Below are 25,396 nucleotides of genomic sequence, written 5' to 3' on the forward strand. Positions count from 1 at the left end.
AGGAAGAAATGCAAATGTCCTTTCCATGCCATACCTGAAGGCAGCATTAAGGAGAATTGCCTTTTTCTTTCAACTCTCCTGAACTTGAACACAGCCCTGACCCCTCTTTGTATTTACCTACTGTATGTTTTTATTTTTAGATGAGATACTTCAATGGTTTCCTATGGAAATAAGTGTAGTCTTTTCTAGGATCTCCTTTTAGTAGACCTTGAACTGTACCGTCATGAAACTGTACTTTTTCCTATGCAAACTTCTAATAAAGTCTTCAATCAATCAATCAATCAAAGCGTTTTTCTCCGAAATAATTCGTCAATCCATGTTGTACGCCACAAACAGTTTGTCAATGTTTTATTGAACAGTTTTATTTTTCATTTTCTCTCATGTACCCCCTGCCGGCAGCACCTCTATGTACCCCTACGCTGTAGGGGTACATAGAGGTGCTGCCGTAGGGCCTACGGGCACACATACCCCAATTTGAGAAACACTGTAGTGCAATCAGCTATAAACAACGGCTGATATTCATGTGCACAGGAAACCAGCATTACCTTACCATGTCTTACAGACCTCTTCACATCACAAAAGCCTCAAACCCTTTCATTTTGGCAGCAAGTGGTGGAGGTAATGGCAGTGAAGTAATACAGCAAAATAATTCACAGGGTATATCATCAAACATTTCTAAAGGATGAATTGGCAATTTTTTTCAAAATGTCACAAGAAACGACCAGTGTTCTTTTAATAACCACAGTCAACATGTAAAAGGAAACGGCCAAAGACTGTGAGTCACTTGAGATCCTGATTTGCAACTACAAACTTTAGTTTACTGCATGTCTATTGTCTCAGAGAGAGGTCATTGCAACATTGTCCAAACGACAATAAAGATGGCAAAACATCTATCTACAGCAGGGGTGCCCACACTTTTTTGACGTGAGATCTACTTTTAAAATGACTAGCTCAACATGATCTACCCATCCAAAATGTTTTAGCTGAGGGCCCGAGGGGGGCTTTGAAATAGCAGCACTAGCGTTACATTTTAGACAAACACACTTACTGTAAGGGGGAAATGAATGGGAAATACTGGGGGAAATGTCTTCATCCCATTCTGTATGGAAGTGGTAGGTTTTGTGGTTCTTTGTAATGCTACTGACTCTTGAACAAACTATTGCATTGGAGGTTTGCCTACTTTAGAAGCCATGAAGGGAGCTGACAGGCCCTTCTTGATGTCATATTGACATATTCTTTTAGAGGCATGTCATGTGGTCTACCTGCACGCCCTTGGTGATCTACTGGTAGATCACGATCTACCTTTTGGGCACCCCTGATCTACAGTGTCCAATCTGGTGCAAATAACTCTATAACATGGTCAAAAGTACAGCAGGTATCCTATACCTGACACCAAGGTTTATATTTTGTGGAGAGACCACCTCCATACAGATTGAAGAGTCCCCCATTGTGGCTTTATTTATGTATATATCTTTAATCTATTTTAACCAGAATCAAACGATGAACTAAGGCCTGTCACAAATACATCTAGAATAATGTTGTGTAACTTCTTGTTACACAACCCCCCTTAGGATTAGGTTAGGGTTAGCCTTGGGATAACCTTGTGCAAAACATATACATTCAACTGTGATGAATTGACCATACTCACGTGACGGTGTTCTCTTATGTCATTCATATTAAGTCCCACTCCCAGCAGGGAGAATGACCTCTCTTCTGTCCCAGAGTATGACATCAGAGACAACATGGCCACTATGTGAATATGGTCAATGCAATGGGTCTCTCGGTTGCTTATCTACAACAGACACTCTTTTTTGTTTCATTACAAATGTTAAATAAAAAAAAGGTGTGGTTTCTAGCATCTTCCCAGCCAGGGTCCCATATGGTTTCAAGGTTATGGCCAGCCGATTAATAATCTGATCACTAGATCCATAACAAGCATAACCAGATTCTCTGAATCCATTTAATGTCCTTCCTACGTCACAATAGGATCTCCATATGCACAGCTCTTCTCAATGGCCAGGTTGTACCAATTGCCCTTTCCTCCCTTATAGGCACTGGTGACGATTCTAGCCCAGCCATGTTCACCCTGAAAGCATAAAAAATTGTCTTTTAACCTCCGTCAAAACAGGCAATGTGTGATAGTAAATTGTCAAAAACATAACAATAGTTTTTGTTTAACAATCTTTTTCATTCATCAACAACATTCTTCAATCCAATTCTATCCAAAACCAACTGAACAGCAGATCACATATTTGTTACATTTTCTACAGCACTGACCGTAGTAAATGTTAAGCTGAATTTATACGTAGTTGCACGCCAGTGTCGCACACAAAAAATAGACGATCTACAAGCTCACAAAGCAACGCAGTGTGACACATTAAGAGCTTGTAGATCAGCTGTATGTCCGGTGTGCAACACCACGCACAACAGAGTGTATCAAGCCCTTCAGCTACAGTCATTATAGTACAGTGATTTAACCCCTGTCTGAAGACAGGGCTTGGCAGGGTGTGGCCATACAGAGTCTATATATAGAGAGGCAGACCGACCCAGAACTCTCCCCAGGAGTTCCTGATGATCCAGTACTCTGTGCCGTCTTCCGCCACGCCCCAGCCAGCCACAGATATTATGTGGTTCATGAGAGAGAGAGGGTGGAACTCTGCAAAGATCCCCCCAGTGTAGGCTTCCAAACCAGCTGTGGCCATCACTCCACAGCTGTAAGAGAGAAAGAGAGAAAGACTTGTGAAGATGCTGTGCTCTCACAAGAATCACCACCACAACACTTGAATAAGTTAGGATGGTACACCGAGGATAACACTAGTATACTAGCTAGCTAGTGTACAGACTATGGTGACTAGCTTAGTCCACCGAAGTCTGACGTCATGAGACGTCCATTACCCCCTGTCACACAGTTATTTCCCCCATTGTAAATCCCATAGAGATTTTTAACATCACTTCATATAAGAACTGTGTTCCAATTTTGGAGCGGTGCTAACCGCTCCTACATCTGGCTTTGTCTATCTGTCTGTCTGTTTGTATGTATGTACGTATGGTATGTATGTCCCACAAGTGGCTCATCGGCCAAGCTTCACTGGACGCTTAATGAAATGAACCCATAAAAACCACCGTCACTTCACACTGGGTGTGATTATTATTTTATTTTTGGAACACAGTTCTGTGATTTTAGTCATTATGGATATGATGCATCACATCACTGTAATCTATCCAAAGAGTTCGAAAATAAAGCCACTCAAACTCAAAGAATGAGGTAGTAGACTGAGTATTAGACTATGGACTGTGACTCCTGTCACCACTTACTACTATCTGACACACCACTGTTTCCTTTAGTTTACTGACACTTCTGCATTCTGCAGCCATTTTATGACTTGTGATTGCCACCTTCATAATGGTGTGGCTCTGTGAGAGTCTAGCCATCTAAAAATAAATGAGCTGTGCTACGCTATGTCGGTACCTGATTGGTCCGTTGGTATAGATCTCAGCCTTCATGTGGTCCCTTCCAGAGACCTCTCCATAGTCTCCCACCCTCCACAGCGTGTAGTTCTTCACCACAGCACACGCATCAAAGAAGGTGCACGTACCACACTGGTTGAAGAGCTCACACTCTGTAGACACATGGAGAAGATTCTTTATAATGTAGCACCCAAAGACTAAAAAATGGGACCCAGTGCCTCCCTGCTTGGCACTCAGCATCAAGGGTTGGATTGGGGGTAAGTCCCTGCGACATACTAGTGTCATGTTCAGAGGGGGTACTACAGAAACAGGAGATAGGCTCCTGCCTTATGAGAGAGAGAGAGAGAGAGACCTTCATGAAATATGACGATCAAAATCTAAACCTTAATTCTTACTCCATCGATGTGAGACGTTGCTAGAGCAGTTCTAGCTTGGAAATCAGTTGTTGACAATCAACACTATTGTATAAATTAGGCTTAAAGGAGTAGTTCACCCCCAAAATGACTTTTTTTCTATTGATTAGTCACGCCATGGAGAGTAGAGTTCAATAATATTTTTTGGTTTTTGTCACATTCCTAAGACAAAAATTTGATTCGAGTAAATTTACCCCCATTGATTCCGGATGGGGACCCGTTTCGAAACCCTATGGTTTCAGTCCTCGTCCTGCCGCTCGTCCTGCCGCCCCCCCCCCCCCCCCCCCCCCATGAACATGACATGAATCAACCCCATGCAATTTGAATTAAGATAGTTCCAAGTGCCTCACTTTGATTCTTGGCCTGGTAGTTATTGCAGGTTTCATCAGGGATGCCCTTTTGGTGTGCGTAGGCGTACACCCTGAGGTGGTCTCCTCCGTAGCAGGAGCCCGCCCCGCCACAGTCGATCACATTCTGGACGGACAGGTAGGCTGAGGGCCAGGCTCCTCCACGCTTTATATTGATCCGATCTATAGGGCCAAAATATCCATGTTACTTGTGATACACCAAAAAGAATGACATGATGTTCAATAATAATGTTATTTATTATTACCACTTAAAGGTAGTAGGGTAAGTGATATTCCTTAGTTTCTTTTAAAGTGACAAATATAGCTCTATATTCTGATGCAGTGCAATAGAGTGTTCAATAAAATGTATGTTCTGTTTATTGCTGGAAAGATATTTTCTGTTTATTGCTGGAAAGATGTGGAAAAATAAATGCACTCAGAATATAGAGATTCAACCTTTAATAAAACACTTGTTTCTTTCAACTTAAAAATATAACTTACCCTACCTTTAATTGGAGACTGTAAAGTGACATTTAGTCGTGCAAAAACATGTGCCACTTTGTTTTACGTATGGACTCATATGACCTGCCAGCGCACTGGTGGCTCCCATGGCCCAGCATGAGCCACAGTACTGAGGAATGTGCTGGTTTCTCGTGGCGCTGACATAATTCTTCCCATCAATGTTTCTCCAGTCCCAGGATGATGGAAGATCCGAGACATTTACGTATTCATGTGGCCTGGGATATGTCCTGCAAAGGGAATGGTACATATTATGGTTTCAATGTAGCTTTATTCCGGGTTACCTCATAGTTTGTTTATGTACAGACTACAGAATAGCCTGCACACAGCACACTGAGATTTGCCATTCAATTTTGGCTAACAACATCTGTCACATACATCTTCAAACTTCAAGTTACCTGATATAATCGGGTCTATTGTCCCTGATCGGTTTGTAGCACGGGCCAGAGATGTTCTGTATTCCATTGCTCTCCGCATATTCCCAAATAAACGCTCCATAAAATAACAACAATAACATATTTATTACTAGCGACGCCATGTTGGCTTATCTCTCCCTCCACCCTTGCATCATGCATACAGTGCCCCCTGCTGTTGGGCATAGAACATGTCACCTGAAGTCATTAAAAATACTACAGAAATACAAGAGTCTGTGCATTGAAAAATGTTTGGCTGTAAAGAAGGTTAAATATGGATATGGTGAGTAGATGTACTCGTAAACTATGAGATTATAATAATGATGCAATAGATTAATACAACACTCATTAAAACAAAGTTACAAACAGCTTTACATGAAATTGAAGGAAGACAAAAATAACTATATTGAACTGTCCTCAATCATGATTTAGTAATTCCTGGTGTAGAAGCCATTTCATTGATTTAGTTTATTCTTATTCGTTTATAATTAGTTTAGTTAATTGAATTGAATGATTTGCTAATTTGGGCTCGCCTCTCCCAGGCTGGGTTTGATTGATACAGAGGGCATATCAGTGGACAGGTGAGGGCCTTATCATGCACAGTGAATTTTTGTTGGCCGTTTGAACTTGACAAAACACCACTTATGCTGCATTCACACTGAGAAAAGCCAAGCTAATGGTTTGCTTGGTAATTCAATGTAATCTCAATGCAAACCAGCTTTTAAAATGTCCAAGCTTTTTTATTTTTTTTTATTTTTTTTTTATTTTTTTTTGAACGCAGCATTACTCCTGGTTTTCTGGTTTAATAATTCCTGGTTTAAACCTGCAGGGGCCAGTATAGGACTAGCTTTCTGCACTGTTAATGTGACTAGTGTGAAGTTCCTCTTGTGTGTCAGAGTTCCCAGCCTCACATGACTATGACTATCTTCTATTTAGCCTACATTTTAAGGCTTTCCAAGGTTAAGTGGATTCAGCTGTTATGAATTCGGTCACACACCACCATGTCAAAGGTGATATGTTTTGGTTAAAACAAAAGGTTTTAAGCGCTCTATTCCAATAATAATCATTGCTATTGTATTCAGTAGTAACAGGGGTCTCCCCATCATAAGATCTTTAATAAACAGAGTTTGCTATAATCAATTTGATCCAATCAGCAGAGAGAAACCATTTCTAAGCTTACATTTTTATAGTGTTTTTATAGTGTTCCAAAAATCTGTTCATCTTTTTCTTTCATCATTGCCAAATGTTCACATATACCGGTAGGTCGCAGTTAACTATGGAAACCGTCACACTTGTCCGTACGTGAGTACATCACACTGTGACATCCCATTCCATCCTTGTCCCATGTTTGCCCATTGTATGCCCAATATGGAGATCCCTGGTCTTCATGTGTATAGCTTCTTCTTTAGTGTATCATCGTCCTTTGATGATTGGTTGTCGACATTTTATTTCACAATATTTCTTGTTACCTATGACATCACATTGTTGTGACATCACATTCCGTCCTTGTCCCTTGTATGCCCATATATGGAGATCCCTGATGTCATCAATATTAAGCCCATAGCTTGGAGTGCCCATATATGGACATATTTTGTGAGTCTCATGTGGTCTATAACATAAGACATCTATGATGTCAGACATCAGTCATATCAATATTTGGGAAATGATTTTGTCCACGTTTTGTCCAACTTAAACAACCAACTGCAACTCGAATCACACTTGCAAATGAATTCCATCCTGTGTGAATTCCGTCCTGCGCGACTGCTTTTCGCCCTTTGGCGGCGTCTTACTGGTAGTTCTTCCATTCCCTCCAAATCATGGGCAGCAGTGGAAAGGGACTTCTCTGCATCGCAGATGCTGGCTATGCCATGTCTTTCAGTGCAATATTTACTCCCAGGTTCCGAAAACATCTTGGGTGACCTCCTCAACCCTCTTGATTAGACCCTTTATGATAGATGTCCAAGGAAATTGTGGATCAGCGTCCCACTTTCCACAAACACTTTGATGCGGCTTTGCTTTCCTTTAAGGCACGTGTTTTCCACTGTCCCAGACAATGTAGCAAAGCCAACCCCTTGGGCTTTTAAGAATTGTACTTGTTGTTGGTACAGTAGCTGTCATCTTAGCTTCAAGCTCTTATAACACGTCTCAATTCTGATGTGCGGAACTTTCCTTTTCAGTTTCCAGGTTTACTCTCCGTACAGGAACAGTTTCCATGTCAGTCTTCGCCGGATCCCCAAAAACACTGACTCACTATTGCACCTGTTGCCACTGCATGCATGACTCCTGTGTGGCAGGTTACAGCAAAATACCCCCCTTTCTTGCATTTTCTGCATTTAAATGTTACTTTCTGCCTTGCTTGGATTCTCTCAGCCAGGGCCTGGTGAGGCTTTGTCCCAACTTGTCACCGTATCACCACCTGAGATGCATAATGCATGTCTCTGGCTATGCTCCGTCCACACTTTGTCATGAGTGTCAACTGTCAATTTGTTGTCCTTTTCTTTTATTAAATTAAACCCTTCGTTCGCCTAGAGCTCACCCCCCAATTTTCTCTCTCTACACTAAATATCTTCACTGAAAATAGGCCATCTACATTCTACAAGCTCACAACGCGTGAAAAAACGTAGACGCTAGAGTTCCAGTGCTTAAACGTCCTCTGCTTGGAATTGGACTTTCTGACTCTGAGGAGAGCAAGTTACGGACTGACCCCATGCTTCCTTCTATGCATGAGGAGTCCAAGCTGCTTCTTTTCACCTGACAGGGGGGAAGTTTTAGCATGTGGAAGGAACACGTTATTCCAACCAGTTCCTTTCCCCTCCATCAGGCACTCCGGCTGGCCAGGGGGAGGCAGACCTAGGATTACTGCATGTTAAACCTACCCTAGGGGACACAGGGAACTCCACACAGAATGACCCTTTCACCAACCCCACCTAAGGTATGGGCACTGATGACGCGGAGGAGAGAACACGCCCCCAGCGCCCCCAGCATCGGGAATCGAACCCAGTTTCTGACTCTTAATGAACCACTTTTACCCTGGTGTCACTACGTCGTTATAGGCTAAGATTTTCAAAACGTTTAAAGAATTTTCATAAATAACCAATCAACAAGCACACAACTGTGTGTGTGCGCGTGTGTGTGTGCACGCGTGTTCCATTTGTGTCTCTGCCTGCCTCATCTGGAGGTGCTCCTCCAGCTGCTCACCTGCTTGGTTTCAGCGTGGCACCATGATGGGTGTTGGCAGGTAGAGTGATTGATTCCAATATGACAGCCGCAATCAATTCTGCCAACGACCCTGAGCAATGCTGAAGATCAGCATTGATCAGCAAAACTCAGCAGCACCAGCTGCTTGAATTTCATCAGGTGGTGCTTTGTAATAGTTTACTGTGTGATGTGAAAACATAATTGTGCCATGTCTGTTTCCCCAGGAGGGGGTGGAATCTGCCACTATATGAATATTCTGTTCACACTGAGAATTCAGAAATGATGTATGTATGTACTGTATGTACGGTACATGTATGTATGTACTGTATGTACGGTACATGTATGTATGTATGTATGGATGGATGGATGGGGTTTTCAAACCAGGGTTAACCCTGCCCAGGCACCCTGGGGTGCCGTGACGGCAGTCCAGGGGTGCCGCGAGATAATGTGATAATGTTTGGAATTTATGCTATGAGCGCCGAAGGTAATAGTAAAATACCAGTATGCCATAAATATAAGTTGCTGGGAGTGAAACTTATGAATATAATGTAGGGGTGCCTCGAATGAAAAGAATATTTATAGGGGTGCCAAAAAAGTTTGACAACCCCTGATGTACAGTAACAGCATGGAAAACATATTCCGGAGAACTAACTTTGTTTCCAAGCTTTCTCATCTCACTAGGGCAAGGAGAAAAGCCTGGAACTGCAGCAGAAACTATCAGTAGGGCTGGACGTCCATTACATGTACTTCCACCGGCAGCTGTCTCTTTTGACAAATCACAACAAGGTTTTAATGCCCTGGGAATGTAAACAGATCTGCACAGATCAACGTAACTTCCTTGGGCGGTACTTCCTGTACTTCTGCTTAGTCACTTTCAGTAGCAGTTCTTGCCTTACCTACGCAACTGCTGGGTACCTATAAGGTTGGGATCCTCTAGGATTTTAACGATTCAGATTCCTTAAGGGATTGGGGGGTTCCAAATACCTCATGGGTCCATTTGGTTCCATTTGTTGTACTCTGTCAGAGTTATGGTGGTCCTTGAAATGAAAAAGTTTGAGATCCACTGGTATTGCAATTGTATAGCAGACGTTAAGTCCACATACCAGCTCTGACAGTGAGATGGGAAAAAAAAACGGTTCTGGAAATGGTTCCAAATGTGCTGGAACCAATTCCTGGTTCCTTAATCCGGTTCCTCCGATTCCTCTGGTTCCGGATCCCAACCCTAAACCTGGTCAACTGCTGGGTGCCGAAACCTGAACACGCTGTGCATTGTCAGCACAATAACCATGCAATGCCAGGATTATTTCTGCTTTTATTTTAAAAAATCACACCCGTGTGAACTGAGCGGTGGTTTACCCACCTCATAGATCATGTGTACCGATTTTTGTGACATTTGAAGAAAATATGTAGGAAAAGGAGCAAAAAGTGTGTTTTGGAGAAAATTCAAGATGGCGGAAAATCTATCCTGGCGCAAATGGGCGTGGCCTATATGGGGAGATGCGTCTTGACCCAAGGAATCCAGGGAAAAAATAATTTTAATTTTCCGATCTACGGTTCAAGAGTTACGGGGCAAAACGTAAAGTGGGCCGTTATAGCGCCACCATGAGGCCGAGTGATGTAATTATTTTTCGATTCATTCTTAAAATCATTATGAATCTCCTCTCCGAGGTTTGAAACTGTAGCTCCTATGGTTTACGAGAGAAAAATACTTGAAAGTGATTTCTTGCATTGTCCCATTATAAGTCAATGGGGACAATTAAGCGTCGTTTTTTGCCGATTACGTCGGCATGGTAAGGCGGATCGGAACGAAAGGTAATAGAACACCATTCCCGGCCGAGCCGCACATTTTGATGTATATATTGCGCGAGTGGCACTAGTTACGCGCCGAAGTTTAGGCTACATACAGACAGACACGGACGGAGACCCACACACACGGCCACGTATAGGAGCGTTGTGACCACCGCTCAAAAAGAAATACATACCTACCGGTATACATACATATATGTATGTATTTTGTGTTACAATACAAGGACCGCTGATCAAATCATCCTTAGCCATCTGAAAATGAGAAGCATATGTCGATCTTGAGCAGTCCAACCAACCCACATTAAAACAAACATCTACTGCCCAGCCTATAGAGGCTTTTGGGCTACTGGCAGGGTAACTTTGCGCTCAGCAGAAAAGTTAGCTCACATTAACAATCACTTTACACACAGAAGACTAATGCAAAGCCTAATGACCTGTTGGGATTTCATAGTACATATCTTAATGACCAAGGTTATATTACAAGATGAGTATCAAGTCCAATCAAGCGAGTGTTTTTGCATGCAGAAGCACTATGCTTGGTATATTCATGTTAAAACTTCCAATTAAATTTGATTGAGCACCTAACAATCATTTCACAGAAATTCCATCTGAACCACAACCACTCACCAGTAGCAGCCGAATACTTAATTTGTGCAGTGTTGCGTGTCAGACATAGCTGATCTACAAGTCAAAGGAGGGCTTCTGTGTTTCAGTATGGTTGGGTTTCACACGTGATGCCCCCTAATTTAGCACAAATATGGGCAAAATATAATTTACTACTCTACCACCATAATGTGGAATGCCATGACTTCATCCATTAAAGGTGATACACCATGCATTTAAAAAGTATTTATGTCATATTGTTTATGTCCCAAACACGTTTTTCAAAAGGTTTGAGGCTAAATTACCACTCCTGAATAGAGAGCCTCTCTCATTTTGAATGGCTCTCAGAGCATGTTCAGCTGCAGTACCACCTTTGGCCTCCCCCCCCCCCCCCCCAAAAAAAAAAAAAAACTTTTTGAAAACATTTTTTTTTTTGAATAAATAAATAAATCTTCAAAAACGGCCGTCGATGACATCAGCGACGGCAGCAAATCTAGACAGCCTGTTTTGAGAACCCGTGGCACAACGGTCTGAAATGGGACTTTGTGAGGATAGAAGGTGCTAGTGGGACCCCAAAAAATAGGAAAAGTGAAATTTCATGGTGTATCACCTTTAAACGATGTGAAATTGGCTTCTTTGAAAACTGGCCTGAAAAAGCAAGTGGAGATGGATATTATATCCCCTTGAAATGAGGGGTCATACGCTGTGATTGTTTTCCCTGTTCCTCCTTTGTAAATTTGATGATGACATGTATCTTATGTTAATATTCTATGCTCTGTTGATGAATTGAATAGGACTACAATGGAAACAAGTCCCTGCACTGCAGGACCTTTTTATGTTATCCTTTTACCCCAAGTGTTTTACTGTACTTTTGTGCTGTTTACATTTTTGCGTTACATCCTCAAGCTGGTGGCCCATCAAAACCACAAATGAGGAGTTATGGAGGATTACAAAACGGGACAATATATAGCTAATACAATCAAAAGAAGAAAGTGGAACTGGCTAGGCCACACCCTTAGAAAGGATACAAACAATATCACAAGACACTTTTAAGACCTTTTTAAGAAAGAAAAGAAAAATGTTACTCGATCAAAAGTAATCTACACACTAGGCTATAAAAACTGGGAAAACATTGGCCAAATTGTCAAATAATATAAATAAGAGGCAAAAAAGAAATAATGCGTTGCAAGGTGGTGTGAGCTTGTACCTTGTAGATCGGCTATTTTCATAATATTTATCTGTTGAACCGAGGTAAATGTAATGCCTCAACTCCCACATTCCAAGTGCTCGTCGGTGGGGGGGGGGGGTTCAAGTATGTTTATTCTGGGAGGTCGCAGATTGAAAAGGTTGAGAACCACTGCTGCAGACATTCAGTGGATGATCTTATCCACTACCGTAACCAGACTTTGAGATTTTAAGACCAGATCTTAGATGAAGTCAAAGTTGGTACAATTAGGGCATCTTGCACCATGAATCATAGCTACTTTCAACATGTCGTCCTTATTTCTCAAGCACCGCTTAAGTGCTTTAAGAGGGTTGTTGCCTTATGGAACATAGAGACTGTTGTCTGATGTAGGGTTGATGACGAATGGTCCTGGGTGGGTGAACATGACCTTTGACCTCCTAGATGGACACCACTGCCGTGTTAAAAGTTACCAGAGAACTCCCTGGTCAGGGACGTCCTGTCCATAGCACAAACAACACTCTGGAATCCATACATAGTACCTGAACCAGGGCCCCCAGCCAGGGATTGGGACTTTTCAGGCGTAAGTGATAAGGTGCAAGTCAATTGTGTTTTTGTGTATTAACAAGATTCTTTAAACTGCCTATAATGACATGCATTTATAAATTAAAGAGGAGATCTTTTTCAGACTGTTAATGCTATATTGTAACTTGTTGATGGGCAGCATAGCTGAATGGTTAGGGAGCCTGGCTGGGGAACCAGAGCCCCTGGTTATCTCAGGTTTAATTCCAGGTCAGGGTAGCAATGTCAATGTGTGTCCCTGAGCAAGCCTCTTAACCCCTAATTGCTCATGCACTCCTTGTGAGCAGCGAATCAGCTGGGTTGGAAATATTGAATTTCCCTCGCGGGAGGAAGTAGGTATCTATTTTTATACTACTAATCAGGCAGGCAATGGTAAATATCATTACTTAGTAATTGTATTTTGTATTTGGCATTTGTATTTGTTTGCCTGTCTTATACTTTGACTCTCTCAAGTTCCCAACATCAGCTGTAACTATGATTATATTTCGGCACTGAGGGCTTTAAAAGTGACATCTGAGGTTTGACCTTTTCCTTGTCTTCTACATTCCAGACAGAGTGAGCAACCACCAGGGAAAAGTCACTGAAAAGCCTACTTAACCACATGAACCCTATAGCATCCCTATTCCACGGCATGTAGTTGACCAACATTCGCTGAAAACAGGCAAACATTCACTGAAAATAGCATATCTACACGTTCAAAATGCATTGTATTGTGAGCTTTCTATTTTCGATAAATGGATTTGGTGTAGGGGGGAAAAAGTAGGGAACTTAGTATTAGTATAGACCTCTGGGGGACACTGGCCAGAAGTATATAGGGTTTAAGTGGTTTTAAGCAGGAACACCTAAAAAGTGCATGGAAAATGCATCCATTGTAAACATTGAACACGCGTGGTGTGGATTTCACTTAAGATCAATGTTGAAGCAATCTGGGCGGTAATCTTATTTACACTTGTGGTTTCCTTTCATTCCACACTGGTCCAGTCTGGCAGTGAGATCTCCACCCAATTCACATGAAATTCAGTCTCTAGAAATATTTTCCCCCTTTGCATGTATATTTTAAGTGGCAGGACTTATGGCATTGGATTACAGTGAATATAAACAGTACAGTGTTGATCCTCATAACTATGATAATTCATTTCTACGAGACCTTTCTTGCAGACAAGACTATGTAACGAGTCCAGGGTATATCATGATGTTTAGAAAGACGGACAATGTATGTGGTTAGACCAGCCAGGTCCTTCTTGACTTGCCTGTGTTTGTCAGAAATCATGACAGCAGTGAGCTGTGTACGCAAGCAAATGTCTATTACTGTATATCCTTTGAGTTTTTAAGTCTTTCTTTTATAAGCGAACCCTTCAACATTTTCTAAATGGTTACTTAAGTCTTAAACAGTCTGAAAGCTGAGATGGACACACTCATATGTCGTTGAGAAACCACATATGAGTCAGGTAGAAACCTCTTATTTCCATTTTTCTTTTCTTTTTTGTAAATGAATGCCCTACTTCTACTTGATTATACTACAGCCGAGCGTCACAAAGCACGTTTTGAGCTTGTAGATCTGCCACTTTTGCTACTTTTGAATTTGAATCCTGGAAAGTCACTCTATTGGACATATGAGGTTTCCCCCCGACAGAGATGATGTGCAATAACATACTGTGCATTACAATCGGACTGTACAGCAGGCTCTGATTCGCTGGTTCGAGTCCCGATCCCACAGACAACCTTGAACCTTGCTGAGTGTCACTCCCCATCTCTCTCCTCATTTCCTGTCAGTCTACAGAACTGTCCAATCAATAAAGGCATGAAAAGGTCAGGGTACTAAAGTATCGTTAGATTTTCAATAGGAATTCAATTTTAAAAAATAATTTTTCTCTCAATTTTCTAATTTTCTAGCTCCCCATAAAATCAAATATTGGTTCATTTTTCCAATTTTCTAGCTTGCAAAAAAATCAGGAAAATGCTTCAATTTTTTAAATGTGTGATTCATATTTGTCATTATTTGATTTGGAACCGACAAAGGAAAAACATCTTTAAAAAAGGTATTTTTCATTTTTTTACCACATTACGAATATCAAAAAATGGACCAATTTTTCAAATTTTCTAGCTTGCAAAAAAATCAGGAAAATGCTTCAATTTTTTAAATGTGTGATTCGTCTTTGTCAATATTTGATTTGGAACCGACAAAGGAAAAACATCTTGAAAAAGGTATTTCTTAATTTCTTACCCCATTACAACAATCAAAAAATGGGCCCATTTTTCCAATTTTCTAGCCCACAAAAAAGTCAGGAAAATGCTTAAAATTTGCTCAATTTTTTGAATGTGTGATTCATATTTTGGCATTATTTGATTTGGAACCGACAAACAAAAAATAGGCCCATTATTCAATTTTCAAGTCCAGGAAAGAAATCGTCATCATGAATGTCACGTGACCACGTGTCAAGTCACATGGTACACAACTTCAAAATAAAAGCTGTAGGCTAGTCTAACATCCAACAAGTAATAGGATCAACATGCAGGCAGGCAGGGGGTCCATGAGGGGTTTACAAGGGGGTCCATGGCTGGTTCCCAAAGTGTGGTTTGGGGACCCCCAGGGTTTCTATGGCTGGTTCACAACAGCCTGGTACACGTACAGCCATGGCTGGTTCCCAAAGTGTGGTTCGGGGACCTCTGGAGGTCCATGACGGATTTCCAAGGGGGTCCATGGCTGGTTCTCAAAGTGTGGTTCGGGGACCTCTGGGGGTCCCTGAGGGGTTTCCAAGGGGGTCCATGGCTGGTTAGCAATAAGTGTGTTTAATTGCGACCGTAGTAGGTCGCAGTTACTTTTACACTCTCTACTATCCAAACCTCCACCAGCCGTCAGCCTGTCCTTCCCTCCGTCACGTCACTCGTCACACGTCACACTTTCCCCCTACTCATATCTCCGCCACCGTTGCCCCCGATCCATGCCAAAATTTCCATACAAACTCCTTGCCTGCCAAACTACAACCTCGAAGGACCCCCGGAGCTCCAGGGACCCCCAGGTCCCTGAGGGACCCCCAGGTGTAAAAAATGACCAAATGTGCAAAAAAGACCACCCCAAAGGGGCTGCTCACGGGGAATTCCCAGGGACCACCGACTCCTGGTGCTCCAGAATGGATGCAAAAGTGGTGGCGCCCCCAGTGGAGGACCCCCTCCACTGCAGCTCACATAAAATGCCTTAACTCGGGCTAGGAGCGACCGGGAGAGCCGGGGCCGGTACCTATTCGTCCGCCTCGGCAGCGCGGAGACCCCACCTCTCATTTCTCATATGGCCCTCTTCTAGCGCCACCATGAGGCCGATTCTGCAAAACACATTTTTGGACACTGCTCCTAAAATTTTTGCCCTAAAATCACACAAATCGGTACACAGTATGTCTACACTCATGTCATCAACTTGGATCTGTCCCATATAGCGCCACCTTCAGGCCGATTTTTTAAAACACATTTTTGGACACTGCTCCTACAATCTTTGCCCTAAAATCACGCAAATCGCTACACAGTATGTCTACACTCATCTCATCAACATGGATCTGTCCCATATAGCGCCACCTTCAGGCCGATTTTTTAAAACACATTTTTGGACACTGCTCCTACAGATTTTGCCCTAAAATCACGCAAATCGCTACACAGAGACACTGCTCCTACATATTTTGCCCTAAAATCACGCAAATCGGTACACAGTATGTCTACACTCATCTCATCAACATGGATCTGTCCCATTTAGCGCCACCTTCAGGCCGATTTTTTTAAACACATTTTTGGACACTGCTCCTACAGATTTTGCCCTAAAATCACACAAATCGCACAGTATCTCTACAGTCATGTAATCAAAACGCATCTGTCCCATCCAGCGCCACCATCAGGACGATTTTGGTAAAACAAACTTTTGGCCTTTTTGTGGAGATAAGCGACCAACGGTCGCTTATCTCCCGATTAGGGAGTCTTACTGGTAGTGTAATAGGTGAAATAGTGTAATAGTGCATTCTTATCAAAACCTCCACCAGCTGTCAGTCTGTCAGTCAGTCTGTCAGTCAGACTTTCAGTCACACTTTTGCCCTTCTCATAGTGGTTTTGGCTGCCAAACCACTACCCCATTTCTCCCTCTTCTAGCGCCACCATGAGGCCGCTTCTTGCAAAACACATACTTTTTTGGACACTGCTCCTACAAATTCTGCCCTAAAATCACGTAAAGCGGTACACATTATGTCTACACTCATGTCATCAGCATGGATCTGTCCGAGATAGCGCCACCATCAGGGCATCCTAAAATCACGCTTTGCGTAATTTTACGGCAAAATCTGTAAAAACAGAGTCCAAAAATGTGTTTGAAAAATCGCCCTGATGGTGGCGCTATCTTGGACAGTGTAGACATACTGTGTACCGCTTTGCGTGATTTTAGGGCAAAATTTGAAGGAGCAGTGTCCAAAAATGTGTTTTGCAAGAACTGGCCTCATGGTGGCGCTAGAAGAGGGAGAAATGGGGGTAGTGGTTTGGCAGCCAAAATCACTATGAGAAGGGAAAAAGTGTGACTGAAAGTCTGACTGACAGACTGACTGACAGACTGACAGCTGGTGGAGGTTTTGATAGTAACTGCGACCTGACGGTCGCAATTACACTATTATATTATTACACTTATTACAATATTACACTATTACCCTTATTGCGCTATTACACTACCAGTAAGACTCCCTAAAAGGGTGATTTTAGGGCAGTGTCCAAAAATGTGTTTTCAAAAATCGGCCTGAAGGTGGCGCTATATGGGACAGATCCATGTTGATGACATGAGTGTAGACATACTGTGTACCGATTTGCGTGATTTTAGGACAAAAAATTTAGGAGCTGTGTCCAAAAATTTGTTTTGCAAGAATCGGCCTCATGGTGGCGCTAGAAGAGGGTCATGTGTGAATTGATGGGTGGAGGTTGTGGTTTGGCAGGCAAGGAGTATGTGTGCAAAATTTGGCATGGATCTGGGCAACGGTTGCGGAGATATGAGCAGGGCAAAAGTGTGACGTGTGACAGACAGACAGACAGACTGACGGACGGACGGACGGACTCACAGCTGGTCGAGGTTTTGATAGTAACTGCAACATAACGGTCGCAATAACATTTATGCTATTTCAATATTACAAGTAATGCACTATTACACTATTTCACCTATTACACTACCAGTAAGACTCCCTAATCGGGAGATAAGCGACCGTAGGTCACATGTATACACAAAGAGGGCTGTAACTGCCATTGGTTCCTAGTTGTGTGGGCAATGTGTAGACATACTGTGTACCGATGTGCGTGATTTTAGGGCAAAATCTGTAGGAGCAGTGTCCAAAAATGTGTTTTGCAAGAATCGGCCTCATGGTGGCGCTAGAAGAGGGCCATGTGAGAAATGAGGGGTGGGGTCTCCGCGTTGCCTTGGCGGACGAATAGGTACTGGCCCCGGTAGGAGTACGCTCCTAGCCCGAGTTACGGCATTTTATGTGAGCTGCAGTGGAGGGGGTCCTCCACTGGGGGCGCCACCACTTTGGCATCCGTTCTGGAGCAGCAGGAGTCGGTGGTCCCCGGGAATTCCCCGTGAGCAGCCCCGTTGGGGTGGTCATTTGGTCATTGTTGCATATTTGGTCATTTTTTACATCTGGGGGTCCCCCAGGGACCTGGGGGTCCCTGGAGGTCCGGGGGTCCTTGGAGGTTGTAGTTTGGCAGGCAAGGAGCGTGTGTGCAAAATTTGGCATGGATCGGGCCAACGGTTGCGGAGATATGAGCAGGGCAATAGTGTGACGTGTGAGGTGTGACAGACAGAGGGACAGACAGACAGACAGACAGACAGACAGACGGACAGTTTGTGCAGGCTGTGATAGTAAGTAGCGACCTACGGTCGCAATTACACTTATTGCTAACCAGCCATGGACCCCTTTGGAAACCCCTCAGGGACCCCCAGAGGTCCCCGAACCACATTTATTGCTAACCAGCCATGGACCCCCTTGGAAATCCGTCATGGACCTCAAGAGGTCCCCGAACCACACTTTGGGAACCAGCCATGGCTGTACGTGTACCAGGCTGTTGTGAACCAGCCATAGAAACCCTGGGGGTCCGCAAACCACACTTTGGGAACCAGCCATGGACCCCCTTGTAAACCCCTCATGGACCCCCTGCCTGCCTGCATGTTGATCCTATTACTTGGATGTTAGACTAGCCTACAGCTTTTATTTTGAAGTTGTGTACCATGTGACTTGACACGTGGTCACGTGACATTCATGATGACGATTTCTTTCCTGGACTTGAAAATTGAATAATGGGCCTATCTTTTGTTTGTCGGTTCCAAATCAAATAATGCCAAAATATGAATCACACATTCAAAAAATTGAGCAAATTTTAAGCATTTTCCTGATTTTTTTGTGGGCTAGAAAATTGGAAAAATGGGCCCATTTTTTGATTGTTGTAATGGGGTAAGAAATTAAGAAATACCTTTTTCAAGATGTTTTTCCTTTGTCGGTTCCAAATCAAATAATGACAAAGACGAATCACACATTTAAAAAATTTAAGCATTTTCCTGATTTTTTTGCAAGCTAGAAAATTGGAAAAATTGGTCCATTTTTTGATATTCGTAATGTGGTAAAAAAAATGAAAAATACCTTTTTTAAAGATGTTTTTCCTTTGTCGGTTCCAAATCAAATAATGACAAATATGAATCACACATTTAAAAAATTGAAGCATTTTCCTGATTTTTTTGCAAGCTAGAAAATTGGAAAAATGAACCAATATTTGATTTTATGGGGAGCTAGAAAATTAGAAAATTGAGAGAAAAATGATTTTTTATAATTGAATTCCTATTGAAAATCTAACGATACTTTAGTACCCTGACCATGAAAGCCCCCCAAAAAATCTTAAAATGTATATACATGTATATACATTTAGTTTAATGATGGCTTCAAGACTATTTGGCCATAAGTCTTTTGGCCATAAGTCACTTATGATAAGTGTCCCAACATGTGAGTGCAGAGGCAAGTTGGGCCCTATTATGATCCAGGTCTTATGCCTTATGCCTTAACTTCTTTACCTTTTTTTCACTATTTCGAAAAACATTTTTAAATGTTTCAAATGCTGATCTACATCTGCACGTTGTGAACTTGCAGATCAGCTATTTGAAATATTTAAAAAACAAAAACAAAATAGTAAAAAAAGGCAAAGAAGTTAAGGCATAAGGCATAAGACCTGGATCATAATAGGGCCCAGGGGTCTTAACTCTTACTCCTATGATATGACACTGTGTAAGCTCATGAACTCCTCCTGTCATCTTTAATGGATTTCTGATCATGTGTTTCTTTGAACAGACTGGTTGTTTAGACTTGTAAACATCAATACAATCAACAATTTTGATTAAATGTTATTATCACGCCACAGGTTTACACATGTAGAAATTGGATGAGATTCTTCGTCATACAAGCATACAACAACATTTTCAAGAAATGGGTAAAGAGTGAGAAAGAAAATAAACAAAACAAGGAAAACAAGTAAGTAAGTTATATTAAAATAGTAGCAGATGTACAGTTTTCGCACTTGAAATCATTTAACAATTTTGAGGGTACCTTTCACAGCCAATAGGCTGCTAAAACTATGAATCAATTTGATAAAATACGAACGAAGAAAAATAATTGTCTGGGGGCTTAAAAGCATAACAATGGGATATTTAAGCATGTTTCCTGTCACTCATATCATAAACGTGATATTCATTTTTCTTGGGGGGTGGGGTGGGGGGGGGGGGGGATCCAGGAGGGAACTGGTCCAACCATCAAGCACACACAGAGTAGGCCTACTTAGAACAGTTTGGTCCATTTGGTCCAAGAACTTATCGATAACGGCCTCTCAAGAAATTGATGAATAATGGATCAAAGACAAGTGGTTGCTTAAGATATCCATTTATCCAAAGGACTAGTCCATCAGGTCTGAACTTCAAACGGCAGAAATAAAATCAAAGACTGTCCGAATGATTAGCCTATTGATTAGCTGGCTGCCAGTCCAGTCCGGCACCATGGCGACTTCTATCCTTCTATGGCCAGCCACAGCTGTCATAGATCCACAACATCATAGTCTTGTCTGGGCTTTCCAGGGAAAAATTATATGCTCTGAGCCAACACTTCTATTTTTCCCCCTGTGCAGCATCTAGATGTTTGTTTTCTTTATTTTCTATAAACCATGTCCGTTTCAGTGATTAGGCCAAAGTGTGATTCATGGTGTGACTCGTATGGGTGTAAGAGCTGTACACTATACTACACCACAGTACATTTCCACAGGGATGTGCAGAGAATGTTAGAGAGGCAGGGACTGACATTTCTAAAAGGGCCTTTTGGTGAAAATATCACAAATAGCTGACCTCCCAGCTCACAACGCCTCGCGCTGCAACACGTTGTGTGCTTGGAGGTCGGCTATTTTTGGTGCTTGATACCACACTGAACTAAGCATAATCAAGTCAATCCCAGAAGAGATGTGGTGTAACAGCATGGCTTTCTACACAGAGAGGGCAATTCTGTGAACACAAGATGCTGCATTCAAGTTCGGGAGAGTTTGGACAGGGCAAATTCTCTTGAATGCTGCCGTCAGGTATGGCATGGAAAGGGGGCATTTGCATTTCTTTCACCTGCATTTATGGTCTGGAGAGGGCACTTTTTACAGGCGGATAAAAGGGCAGGGGCTCGAGCCCCCTTTGATGTCTATGTGTGCACGTGCCTGCATTTCCATGTCTAGGAGCACAGAGGAGAGCATTTGGCACAGACAGCAAGACTGCACACCACCTTACTGTCCTCCTATACACAACACAGCCTAATGGACTTCAGAGGAGACCTCTGAGAGTTTATCATTTCCTTGTCAATAAAGTCATTAAAAAATCAAAGCGTGCAAATAATTCATCATCGATTGTTTCTTATATTTTATTGTGTATGTTAATGCTGCATTACAGAATGTGGTCATCACCAATGCTCTCACCTTGTCGTTATGCGGACGACAAGTAAACATGATGTCAGCAGTCGATCATAATTCTATAGTCATAAATAGGCTTAATCATAAATGCAGCTGATTGTTTGGAACTGAAAGAAATAATGATAATAAATGAACCCAAGTAGAAGCTTTATGAGCTTAGATATTTCCGCGAGGAGAATGTTGTAGGCTATATATTTTGCTGTGTTATGCATGTTGAATCATACTGTAGCCTATATTGTGTAGATTCAATGTACAGAGGTTGATCTATTTTCAGATCAGTTATACTTTAACGCATTTTGCTGCTTCACTGTTTTGAACTAAATCATCCTCGCTTCCATTTTATCAACCACTATATATTTCTAAATACTGGTTATACAAAGTATGGGACAAAATGTAACATGTAACCCTGACAGTCTTAATAACTCTGACCTACATAGATTAAACCTGCAACCCTGGCAGTGTTGTGTCATTCTCTGTTGTTCATGTAGTGTTACAATAGTTATTTTGTTTCTACTGTCACCTTGGCAATGAGCATTGGGGCCCATGCAGGTCAGGAGCCTATCTCCTCTTTCTGTAGTGTATAGGTCAGGACAGGAGCCTATCTCCTCTTTCTGTAGTGTATAGGTCAGGACAGGAGCCTATCTCCTCTTTCTGTAGTGTATAGGTAGGTCAGGACAGGAGCCTATCTCCTCTTTCTGTAGTGTATAGGTAGGTCAGGACAGGAGCCTATCTCCTCTTTCTGTAGTGTATAGGTCAGGACAGGACAGGAGCCTAGCTCCTGCATTGTTTCCTGGTCTACACCCTCACCCTGGACATGATGCTAGTAGGCCAGGAGTCTTCAACGTTTTCAGGCCAAGGACCCCTTAGTTGAGAGAGAGATGAAGCAGGGACCCCCACAACCTTTTCGTGGATTCCATATAGTTTCATCGTTTGACAGCACAATCATCAGTGTATTTTGGAATCATGTCAATTTGTGTTTTTCGATATTTATCCACTTGAACCGTCAATACTTAATAAACTTGACCTTTCACTCTGTACTTAGTCTGCTCTTTTTCCCCTCTACACCAAACCTCTTTGCCAAAAATAGCCGATCTACAAGCTCACAACGCCTCGTGCTATGAGGTGTTGTGAGCTTGTAGATCTGCTATTTTTGGCTAAAGTTCTCCGAATATGGATGCTAGGGTTCAAGTAGTTAATATAAAAAAGGAGGAAAAAAACGTTTCTATCACTCAAAGATTTGGAGGACCCCCTGTAGTAACTCAGGGGACCCCCTGTTGAAGACCCCTGTAGTAGGCTATATGTCACAGGGACTTACCCCCAACCCAGCCCTTGATGCTGAGTGCCAAGCAGGGAGGCATTGGGTACCAGTTTTAAAGAATAGTCTCAGGGCAGACACTCTAACCACAAGGCCACTGAGTTGGGTCTTACTGCAATGCGTGTATTATGTGTGTGTGCTTGTGAGAGCCTGTGTGTGAACATTTGACAACTTTACTATTATGTATACATTATTTACACCTTGAGCATGTACAATTATCAATAACTAATTATTGATCTACTTATACCAGCCTCAACAGTCTGTATGGTCCAGATTGTACGTATACGGTAGAGTACATTGTATATATTGTATAGTTGCGACCGTCAGGGAGCAGTTTACTATGAAAACCTCCACCGGCCGTCCGTCCGTCCGTCCGTCCGTCACACGTCACACGTCACACCTTTGCCCTGCTCATATCTCCGCATCAGTATGACATCACACCACATGTGTACACAAACCTTTGTGTACGTTGCTGTGGCAACAGTCTGTTGTTGCTGGTTTGTTAGTGTACGTTAGCAACCACCTTAGCAACCATGGTTTTACCCTAGCAACCAACTGTTTACCCTAGCAACCAACTGTTTACCATAGCAACCATGTTTTTTTACCCTAGCAACCAACTGTTTACCATAGCAACCAGATACGCAGAGCAGGGATCTCCATATATGGGCATAAACAGGTGACATCACACTGATGTCAGATACTCAGAGCAGGGATTTCTCCATAATATATGGGCATAAAAGGGATTCTGTTAGGGATCTCCATATATGGGCATAAAAGGGATTCTGTTAGGGATCTCCATATATGGGCATACAAGGGATTCTGTTAGGGATCTCCATATATGGGCATAAAAGGGATTCTGTTAGGGATCTCCATATATGGGCATAAAAGGGATTCTGTTAGGGATCTCCATATATGGGCATAAAAGGGATTCTGTTAGGGATCTCCATATATGGGCATAAAAGGGATTCTGTTAGGGATCTCCATATATGGGCATAAAAGGGATTCTGTTAGGGATCTCCATATATGGGCATAAAAGGGATTATGTTAGCTGTTAGTGATCTCCATATATGGGCATAAAAGGGATGCTGTTAGGGATCTCCATATATGGGCATAAAAGGGATTCTGTTAGGGATCTCCATATATGGGCATGAAAGGGATTCTGTTAGGGATCTCCATATATGGGCATAAAAGGGATGGTATCCCAGATGATGCCCTGTTAGGAGATCCACACTAACAGAATCCATATATGGTCCTACCGACAGCTGCTATAAGCCAACCCTGGCGATAAGGTCTGAGTCGAAGAAATGCTTCTTTCCTGGCAAGAATTGCCCCTTTATACTGTAGGGCTCGTTTGTGTATTGTATGACATCACGCCACATCATCGGCTGAGGACTGTGTGATGTCATCATATCTCCATATATGGAGACATAAGTTGCTCATGCCCAAATATGGGCTGGTGAGGTCAGACTTAGTGTGATGCGTAGGTTATCTCCATATATGGAAATTCAACTTCAATGAGTAACCATGGCAAACTGTCAACTGCCCGTATGTCTTGATAATTGGTAAAACAAACTTTTGGCCTATTTGTGGAGATAAGCGACCAACGGTCGCTTATCTCCCGATTAGGGAGTCTTACTGGTATACTGTACATTATACCTCCATTCTACAGAATTCTATGTTGGTTATATTTATTGAGTAAATAGTTGAAATGTTTCTAGACCACTGCGTCAGTGTAAACATAGGCAATACAATAATTGTGATATTGAGTTACACAGAACAATCCTCCCACATTTCATTTATACATTTGTAACTCTGAAAGTGTACATTATTATTATAGCCTGCATACATTTGTAACTCTGAGAGTGTAGGTCTACAAATGTCGGGTCCAATTGATTGTACAGTAGGCTACACTCTCAGAGTAAAATTAACTGAGGATTTTTCTGTTGTAAAAGTAAATCTTGATTCCCTGGTGTGTTGTGCCGACTTGACACCAATAGGCGTCGCTGTATCTCTCCCAAAAGAAGCTGCAAGTCTGACCTGAACTGAATGAGACGTGTTGTAGACCTACCACCAGTGCAAAGTGGAAAGTGATAACACAAAACCAGTTGCTCACGCACGCCTACTTGGCTCAGTTGGCTGTACTGTACTGTCATGTAGGCTACCTTTTCCTATGCAAACCTCTAATAAAATCATCAATCAATCAATCAATCGATCAATCAATCAATCAATCAATCAATCAATTTACAGGTGTCTTTCTTTGGATTATGGCGTTTGCTTCCCCCCCCACGATTATCAGTTATGTATAACTTGTTTTATTCTACTACTTGATTACATTTTTAGTATATTGAATGTTAGTATTATTATTATAACTGAACACCAGAACATGCAAAATAATAATATATAAATAAAATACAAAAAATTGCTTTTTCCCTGCATCCACCAAAGGGGCTGGACGGTCCGCTCAGACCAATTTTGAGTCTCGTGATTGGCTGTTTGTAGATGCCAATCAACCAGGGCGGTCCTCTACAGTTGTGTGTTGGCCAGAAGTCAGAAAGTCAAATTTC

At 42.1% G+C, this 25,396-nt stretch overlaps 1 protein-coding gene across 2 annotated transcripts; it reads right to left on the minus strand.

The window, feature by feature from the left end:
- Window positions 1–355: 355 nt before the first annotated feature.
- Window positions 356–5,286, minus strand: LOC308285447 (cathepsin Z). Of its 2 annotated transcripts, XR_013962063.1 has the most exons (7): window positions 5,146–5,286; window positions 4,814–4,977; window positions 4,232–4,411; window positions 3,470–3,620; window positions 2,547–2,712; window positions 463–2,086; window positions 356–402 (listed from the first exon to the last, which is right to left on the minus strand). XR_013962063.1 is itself a non-coding variant. In XM_080726213.1 (6 exons), exons 1-6 carry the CDS (start codon window positions 5,283–5,285, stop codon window positions 1,973–1,975), a joined length of 915 nt encoding a protein of 304 aa, XP_080582339.1. In that variant the 5' UTR covers window position 5,286; the 3' UTR covers window positions 455–1,972. The 2 variants fall into 2 exon arrangements, 1 of the variants encoding a protein (XP_080582339.1); XM_080726213.1 differs by lacking the exon at window positions 356–402 and having other exon boundaries at window positions 455–2,086.
- Window positions 5,287–25,396: the final 20,110 nt, after the last annotated feature.

The sequence above is a fragment of the Nannobrachium achirus genome (assembly GCF_963921795.1).
Source record: "Nannobrachium achirus genome assembly, chromosome: 5".
Classification (NCBI taxonomy): Eukaryota; Metazoa; Chordata; class Actinopteri; order Myctophiformes; family Myctophidae; genus Nannobrachium; species Nannobrachium achirus.